The sequence below is a fragment of the Etheostoma spectabile genome, chromosome 7, assembly GCF_008692095.1.
Source record: "Etheostoma spectabile isolate EspeVRDwgs_2016 chromosome 7, UIUC_Espe_1.0, whole genome shotgun sequence".
In the NCBI taxonomy this organism is placed as follows: Eukaryota; Metazoa; Chordata; class Actinopteri; order Perciformes; family Percidae; genus Etheostoma; species Etheostoma spectabile.
This window is the reverse complement of record NC_045739.1, coordinates 20,792,348-20,802,028: the sequence shown is the minus strand read 5'-3', so window position 1 is coordinate 20,802,028 and position 9,681 is coordinate 20,792,348. Positions and strand designations below refer to the sequence as shown.

The window sequence follows — 9,681 nt, the reverse complement described above, 5'->3', positions numbered from 1 at the left end:
ACACACACACACACACACACACACACACATCTATCATCTCAGCCTATCATCCCAATCCAAGGAGGCTGGAAGCAACAAGTTGCGTGTCTTACTCAAGCCAAGGCACTAGTTTTTGCCCAAATTGCACTGTAACGCCACTATTTGGGCACATTTTATATTGCATCAGTAACTTTATGTCTCCATTGCAGGGCTGCAACTAATGTTTATTTCCATTAAGAAAAATAGTGCAAAATGTCGGTCAATGTTTCCCAAAGCCCAAGAAGCTTTTTTCATCTACAGCTCAAATATACTCAGTTTACTACCATCAAGGAGTAAATAAACCAGAAAAAAATACATTGAAGTAGCTTAGCTCAGAGAATTTGTACTTTTCTTTAAAAAAAAAACATGACTCAAACTACTTAAATAGTTGACATCTTGATTGATTAATAAAAATTGTCAATTTATAAGAGATGTGTAAGAGAAGTAGGTAAAGGACAGCTGATCTAAATCCCCTCTCCAGCTCATGTCCTTGGCTTTTGACTATTATTTACATTTATTTTAGGTCAAGAGCTAGGAATTCACTAAGAGTGTTCTGGGATATACATAGTGGAGAAGCCATCACACTCATGCACACATGTGACTGATTTTGCATTGGCTGCTTGAACTTATACAAATGTTCTCACTGCAATTATACTGGCATTTTAACGTCAAACCAAACGAACCTGTCACCTCTCGTCTTCCGTCAAAACCTTGCACGCGCACACGCGCTCGGGAGAGCCCCCCGACGTGACTTTGCTACATTAACAATAACAGAGCGGCGCTGACGCAGTAACAGTGGGGACGGTGTGGGCCTCATCAAATGACTCTATTCAGAACACTTTATGTCAGTTTAATAAAAGTGCGACGGACAAAGAACACGTTTCTTTTAGTCTCCATGTTTCTCATACCTAGCCTACTTGTGAAATCACAGTAATTAAAACAGTTATAAATTGCCTATATAGGCCTAATTTGGGGTTATCAAATAAAATGTACTGTAACTCGAACTAAACATACGTCACATTACATCTCCCATTGAACAGCACAGTGCATATTTTTCTCTTAAGGGAGCCACCTCCAGAAAAGTTGTTATGTATAACTTTACTTAAAATATGTAGCAGGCTACCTGAGCAAACATCTCATATAAAGGAAAAACTGAACATGATTTTAACGTTATGGCGTCTCCACAGACACAGTTTCACCAAGTGCGCAGCCAGCGCATGAAAACTCAGCATCATAACGCCTCCATCCAAAATCCTTCATAACGCTGCAATTCTGACTGTAAGGAACTTTAACTGGCCGACCAATCACTGGATCTAAGGCAAACATAAACACAAACTTTCTCTCGAGGCTTATAGACTTTGGGGTCTTACCTTGTTCATTTTCCCGCTAATCATATTCCTTGGGTTAAAAGCTGCCCCTCATTCTCAGTTAGACCATCAGGAACATGGCCTGCCACTGAGATAACTTGTTTTCTTTACTCCGGTCCACCCTCCGAACAGGGTCTGCGGGGTGGAGCTACACGCAGCTACACGCATGTGGGGAGTACTAGAACTGGAATTTCCTCCCCTGATAGGCCGGTTTCTGGAGGGGAGCGTAAGGAAACTGGATCCGGATTGGCTGAATTAAACACTATAAAGTGCCTGAGGTGAGAAGTGAGGAGGTGACGATGAATCCAGAATGTGCTTTACCCTATCATCCCACCTCATAGTTTTTGTTTAATCACATATATCACACAGCGTATTCCTATATTCCATAACATTCTGTTTATAATAGTATTCATCTCTATATTTATTCAGTACATATCCATCTCCTGCACTTATGGAACCATTGTGTATCCTGCACTTGTTGCTATTGCACTTCTGGTTAGACCTAAACTGCATTTCGTTGCCTTGTACCTGTAGGCCTACCTGTGTAATGACAATAAAGTTGAATCTAATCTAATATATTGATGAGGTGGCTGTGCAATAGTATTGTTGCTCAAGTAGTTTCAAGTAAAAATGTGATTAGCTGTAATTAATCAACCACAGAATCAGCCATACAGCCTTCACAACAAGGTCAACATTATGGTATGGTAGGGGGATCTGGGTGGGACTTTTTCAAAAAAATCTAAGAGGCATTTGAAACCTTAGCATGTATACAAACATGTGGCTATGTATCTCACACACACACACACACACACACACACACACACACACACACACACACAACCAACACACACACACACACACACACACACACACACATTTTAATTATGGTTCTCATGTGCAAGAGCTCTGGGCTTCCTCCCCTCCTCCTACAGTATACATAAGCATTATTACATGTGTAACAGACATGTTTATGTCAACGAATAGCTCAGGAACTTAATGTAGTCTGAACAAAATGTAGTTTAGTCAGACTCTCTAGCTCAGTGGTCCTCAGCCCTTTTTTGTCTGACGTACCCCTCAGCCCAAGTAACTCGTCATCCTCCCCCCCCTGTCCCGTTCTACATGTGTTCATTTGTATTCATTTTAAACTGGGGGTTTAAAGGAAGTGTTTCCTCACCATCGTCTTTATAAATGATCGAGCATGGCCTAGACCTAGTGTCCTGAGATAACTCCTGTTATGATTTGAAGTGGATATTGTCACAATATACATTTAAAGGTCCGGTCTCTTTTTTTCATGAGGTTCAGTCAACTGTTGTATTTGTACTGCCACCACTCAGAGTTGCAAAGGGTGGATGTTTCAGACCTGTGTCCCTTATTTTGTCACTTGCTGACTGTCATAGCCAGAGGGTTACTGGATCAGCATCTCAACAATTTGAATTCATTATTATTTTTGCCCTTTAACACAAATATATCAATGTTATATTTTTCATGAAATGATAATACTGTTACTTATTTTTCTCTCCAAATAAACCTGACCCACCTGACCTACTCCACAATCTGCCCGTAACCCATGGAAACTGCAGAAGTATCATCTAGGTGTACAAATACTTTGTTCAGGAATCACTTGCAAAAGTTCATGTCATCTTGGGCTCGTTGGTCAGTGTGCCTATTCTCTTACAACATACTCCCAACACACACACACACACACACACACACACACACACACACACACACACACACAGATGTGCCTTGATTAACATCTGCATTGCCACAGCTGCTGAGTAGTGAACTAGTGTGTTAGTAGCAGCACCTGGTGGTGAAATAAGAGAAAGGATTCACAGATGTAGTGTGGATACAGTGTTTTAGATTAGACTAAAACATGGATAAAGCATGTTTGCATTTTATATTTTCAAAGGCAAAGCCAGGCTTAGCTAATTACTGTGATAGAAACATAGAAAACACTTCTTGCGTCAAACATGGTGATGTAAATCTTAGATTCCTTGCCAAACTATCTGTACACGCTCATGGTTGTGATTATACTCAACATACTGTATATGCACATTGACTGTATTGAGATTCCTGCCTTTTGAGTTGCCTGTCTTAAATTGTTAGCCCATAATACGCCCCAGTCTCAGACTTCTAATGCACCGAGCATTGTTTATGTCTGCTGCTTGCTGCTGCTTCAATCTCTTAGTCACTTCCATGTGTGTTCAATTGACATGTAGGTACAGTATATCCCTACCAATCAGTCTGAAACCAGACTTTAAGTCAGTAATAGCCCCCCCCCCAAAAAAAAAAAAACAAACAAAAAACAAACACGTGCAGTAATGCAGTCCATTCCTTTTGCTCATAATACCAGAATATCCGCCTCATGACATGAAAAAGCAGGGCTGATAGAATGGAGGGTTCTTGTTTGTGGAATTTCCGGCTCCCTTTCTTTTGGATTGTGCCGGGGTGAGGGAGAAAGATGAGGGTGTGTGAGAGGGGGCGGGGCAGGGGAGTGGGGCGGGGGGGCATGGATTAAGCGGCATTGAACAAAGTGGCAAGGTGAAAAAGGTAACAGGAGGAGTGGGAAGGCCACATGCCAGACTAAGAAAATACTGAGGGCCCATGAGAGACAGGAAGCTGGTGCTTGGGATTGGAATGAGGGGTTGAATGGGTGAGTAAAGTGGGGGAGGGTCCTGTTGGAAGAAAGATGGAGATGAAGAAAGAGGGGGAAGCTTTTGAACACACATGGAATGAATTCTGACTTCATCTTTCTTTGCACTTAGACCAACACTAATTGATCGCAGTCAACACCGTAATGCAAGGTGCTTGGTATTGGTAAAACACTCCATGAAGTATTGCAAGATGGTGCGGGGGGAGACTAGAACTGTGAGTTTTGAGTCTTGAGGAAGTTGAAGGACTTGGATCAGAGGGGGACAGAGTGGGAACCCAGGCCAAGAGGAAACGAGGGGAGAAGGAGGCTCGAAAAGGGGACTGTGTAGCCTGATGAAGGATTGTGTAAGACAGCACTACGCCAAAGACTGATAAGGTGCAGCTGTTAAAGGAGCTAAAGAGTGAGAAAGCAGTGGGTGAGACATAGAGATACTGATGACAATGTGGAGCACATGTTCACATGTATTGTGCCAATGAGTTCAATAAAATCCATTCTGTCAGCCAACGCCTCTCAGACCCAAAGACATTTTTCAGAACTTGGGCAAACGTTGAGCTCGACATCTTTGGGTGCATAGTTTTCTGTGAGGTGTTTCTTTTAAGGGCGGTGCTGTTTTTTTGTTTTTTTTACTTACTGACAGAGGAAATAGTTTATGTCTTCCCCTTTCGCCTTGATCAGCTTTCATCTGCGTGCCCACAACAACAAACATTGCTTAAATCCTGCTCAGAGTTTGCGACGGATCATTGTTTTGAAGCCCAGGAATCTAGTCAGCCACCCCTCGAGTCTTAAGTTTACATTGGAATTCATCTTTTGTCCGACGTCCAGGAGTGTGAGAATTACTTCTGTTTCTTTTCTATTATACTTTGTTTCATTCTGGATGTTTGAGGGCGGGGGTGTCTATATTTAACCCTAGCCGGTCAGTGTTCCTTCCTGTGTTGGGTGTGTTTTGTAGTGGATGCCTGTGGCTCAAGGCCTCAGTATTTGCCATGACTAATCTAAACTTTTGGTGTTCATGAGAAATTATAGGGTAGCTAAACAAATACGTATAAAACCCCTGTCACAGCGCCAGGCCTCGATGTATTTCTAGAGTCAACAACAGCAGAACTAGTAGGATAACAAATGATACTTCAGGGGTGACAAGCAGTGGGTTGAAAGAATGGACTTTTATTTCTGGAACGCCGACAATATCAACAACTACCAGTGAGCTTGGAATTCTTAGAATCCATAACCCTTGTAGAGTAAGGAACAAAGCAGTGTTATATTGACAAAAAAGAGATCAACATATAACAGTCTATAGTCAAATCAGAAAAACCATATCAGCCTTTAACCAATCCCCTAACCAATGGGCTATACTCGTGACCCTAACCATTCAAGATCAATGCCTGACGTCGATCATCACACAGGCATAGAACAAGAGCAGTAGAAGTGAGATTTGCTAGTTAGCCCTAAACACAAAGTACAAATGAGGCTGAAGGGGATGCCATTAGTTTTTGGTCATAAAACCAAGGTATTGGACAAATGACAATTCACTCAGAGTTATTACAATTCAACCTCATGGGAATATGAATGTCTGTCCCAGATGTCATGACAATACGTCTAATAGACGTTTCAGTCATTACCCAAAATGTTAACTTCATGGTTGCACCAGAGGAAAAGTCAGATGATCGCCAAAGTTATACAACGTACAGGCACCATGGATATATGCGCTAAATCTCATGGCAATCCATCCAATAGTCGATGTTTCATTCAGGATCAAAGTTGATGATCGACTCACGTTGCTTCCTCTAGAGCCCCGCTGGTAGCGTGGCTCAACGATCCTGCAGTAAGGGCTTTGTGAGAATACGTTTCATATTAAACTGATTCCATTAATTAATCTCAGATTTGAACCCATGGCTCTGCATGTACAGTAGGTGAATTAAGTGCACATGTATTATGATGACTGTCAAGATATCAGGGACTTTAAACTTTCAATGATCTGTTTGTGATCATCACACACAACAAGATTTCTCAGAAAATTAATTTTATGAAAAGGCCATAACCTCGAGGTGGTTAATTTCATTACTTCTGTCTAAAGCTTGTATACTTAGATTTTTCCCACAGGATTTGCTGTGGCTTGTTTTGGCTTTTTTAAGAATGCCATTTGAACTATTGTGTCTGTACACCAGGATCTATTTATGTCAAGAATCCAGTTTTAGAACATTGTTTGTTGATGTTCAGCTACTCTCCAGCAACAGCTGTCCATGAACTGTTGGACAGCAAAGCAATAAGCTTAGAATGAATGAGTGTATGAAATCATAAAATGCTACGGGTAATCAAATAATTAACATTTTTAAATTCATTCATGGAGTGAATAATGAAAATTCCATCATTTGTAAAATAACACCCCTGCTCAGAAAACATTAATGACACTGAAGGATGCCTCAACCCCACCCTGCAAACTACAAATACTGTATGTAAAGCTCTTGAGCACAATTAATGAGAAAACGGTCAATGAAAAAAGTCAAATGATAAAAAAAACACATCCCTTTCCCATGTTCCTGACATTACATCAACAAAGTGCAGCATGTGGAACATCATTTTCTGTTGCCAAGTTTTTCCAGTAAGTACTTGGCAATGAGTATGCCAGGATACAAAGATGTTAAAGCCAAGTCACATCCTGGTCAGGTTTTCACTAATAGTTAGATCTTCTCACACCTATGTTTGTCTGCAGGTCCATGGAAAGCAACCATAAAAACGTGAGCAACAAGTTCATGAAAAACGACCATAAATAGATGAGACAACATCTCGTCCTCTAGGATAATAAATGGGATCCAGCCGGTTCCCACACCCCTGTAGTGGGGTCGGTCCCTGCAGGATGACGTCGTCCAGAGGGCTCCACATTCCCACGCTGCTAAGCATGTAGTATGGAGCCACTGGGACTGTGGTGCAACCAAACTTGCACGCACGCACACAAACACACATGCGAAACAAAACCCAGATGGAAGATGGAATGCATGTACATTTAGAAAAATGCATGCACAAACACTTAGATAATTCACACATCTGGATACCAAAGCAACAGAGACTAATTTTTGTGTGCAATCCAATGTGATACAAACTGGTGGACGGAGGTAAAAATGTGCTCTTGATAGCTGATAGCAACTTATGATCACTCGAGCCAGCTAGCCCGGCTCTGTTGACATGATGGTCATTCCTCAGCATTGCTAAGGCCGCCACAACAGTTTCATTGTGTAAGCACAGATGTGACCTCAACTCGGAGATGCCATCCTTATCTACATCACATTTTCAATCAAGCACAAGCAAAGCACATTTAAACGCTCCTTGTAAGGATATAAACAACCACTTCTTCAAACTTCAGATCTCTTATCACATTGAAATTTACTCACACAAAAGAAGAATGGGATGTGTAGTTATTTCCTCGCACTTTAATATCACATGTGGCTCTGACATTAACCAACGCTGACCTTTTGACCTGAAGGCAGCAGGGGAGATCATTTCCCATCAGGTATCAAAAGTTTAACATGACCACTGACTTTATTACTGATTCCTAATTACTGTTGGTCTCATGAACGTGCAAAGCATCCTTTTGTTTCACGCAAAATTAAGAAAAAGAGAAAATTGACAGTACTCTTGCCCTTACACTTGCTCTGCTTATCTGTTGGGTGTGTTGTCCAAAACACCATTACTTCTGTAGGAAGGCAACAAAATTAAAGGTCTATGGCTGGTGAATTCAAAATGTAGACCCCACCAACACCCACACATGTATTCTTGAAGATCTGCTAGATCATCTTCAAGTAGCAATTCAAATAAAATATTTTTTTCACTTAAAAACCAAAAACAATTAGTATACATAATTGTTTTGACTCCAATGCACCAACTTAAAAAAACGCTCCACTGATTAAGCATCACACTTCTGTAACATTGTTGGACTCACAATGGAATGTTTATAAAAAGTATTAAAATTAATGCAACATAACCAGAGATATTGTCTTTTTTTTATTCCAGTAGCAGAACATGTAGCCTCGATCCACTTGCTGTAAGGCTACCTCTACACCCCCAAAATTCAAACTTGTAGTCTTCAGACCCATCCAACACTGACTCAAATGACATCACTTGAGGCAATTTTAGTAGATTTCCCACAGATCCCTCTTGAGAAAAAAACCTCACCTGTAAACAGACTACGATGTTGTAAAATGTGTGCAATTCCCCTTTAATGAAGCTATTACAATTATGCAATATAAAACATACAGTATGGGCTCCATAAAAGAATACACCATGTCTATAATATATATATATATATATATATATGAAGACACGTTGGTTATTGTACATTACTATGGACACAATGACATCCTACATATATTTTCCCTATAATGGTGCAGCCATGGAATTGGAAGGTTGGTGGTTCGATCCCTGGCTCTGCAGCCCCATGTTAAAGTGTCCTTGGGCAAGACACTGAACCCCGATGCTGCGCCTTCGGAGTGTAAATCTAATGAGCAGGTGACACCTTGTACGGCACACACACCCATCCAGCACTGACTCACTCGAGGGAATTTTATTAGATTCCCCACAGCTCCCTCTAGAGCAAAAAAACATCCCCTGTAAACAGACTACGATGTGACCCATCCAACACTGAGCGCTTTGAGTAGTCGTTAAGACTGGAAAACCGCCATATAGGAACTTTTACATTAAATCTACAACGTACCTTTGATAAATAACTTAGCCAAGAAATGTCATCCTTTGACATGTCCAATACCCCGACTACAAACACAGGCACTCGTCATGGATACATGTAAACACATGCATGCCCAATTAGTTGTTTGTTTATCACTCACGTTAACATTGCATGCACACACTGACCTTTGTCAGCCTCATCCTGCCACTCTCACTCCTCTCCAGACTCCTTCTCTTCAGAGACGAGTGCCTGACCACCGGCACAGGTTGCACCTCTTCCTCCCCACACCAGTCCGAACTCAGGACGCAACCCATATAGGTGGACGGGTCCACTGGACTTTGGACCTCTCTTCTCCTCTTCTCTGGGCAGATGTTTTTGTCAGCTGGAAAGGACCAGGAGGCCCTTCCCCTTTTTCCTGGCTCTTGTTCAGCCCTGCTGCAGGGAGGGACAGAAGGATACACTCTGCATGCTCTTGCTACCCTCCCTCCTTTTCTATGCGCACTTTAAAAACACCTCTCTCTCCAACTCAGCCCGCTGCAGTCACATGTGGACTCCCCCACTTTTCTGCCTCCACCCCTGCTCACTGCTCTTCTTTGTTTCACACACACTTTAACTTACAAACACTCAAACTTCCTTGCGCACATTTAGGTTCCCTACTTTACTTTTTCTCTCTGTTTCTTTTTTTGTCAGTTGAACACACTCACTACATCCCCGTCCCCTGGACTCCCACACATGACCCTCGATTCAAATGTCAAGGCTCGAGGATCCCTTAAAGCTCTCCTTTATTTCTTCTTTCTGTCTTCACCCTTTCCTCTCCACTCGTTGTCCTCTCGCTGTCCCTCTTCCCCAGTCGTCTCATCGCAAGAACATGTCTCTCTCTCCCTTCCTTCTCGCTCCCTTCCCTCCTGCTTCTACCTCTCTTCTTCTGCCTCACTCTTACATATACAATTACCTCTCTGTTCTAACCC

The 9,681-nt window shown here is 41.8% G+C and overlaps 1 protein-coding gene across 10 annotated transcripts in view; it reads right to left on the bottom strand.

Moving 5' to 3' along the window:
• tns2a (tensin 2a) overlaps positions 1-9,670 on the bottom strand; it is a 62,664-nt gene extending 52,994 nt beyond the window's left edge. For 3 of the 10 annotated variants that reach the window (XM_032519765.1, XM_032519763.1, XM_032519764.1), the window contains exon 1: positions 8,899-9,600. In XM_032519765.1, coding sequence (XP_032375656.1) covers positions 8,899-9,027 — 129 coding nt within the window. In that variant the 5' untranslated portion in view covers positions 9,028-9,600. Of the gene's footprint in view, positions 1-1,388; positions 1,563-8,898; positions 9,603-9,665 lie in introns of those variants that run through there. The other 7 variants (XM_032519766.1, XM_032519761.1, XM_032519768.1 and 4 more) reach the window with 5 other exon arrangements.
• Positions 9,671-9,681: the final 11 nt, after the last annotated feature.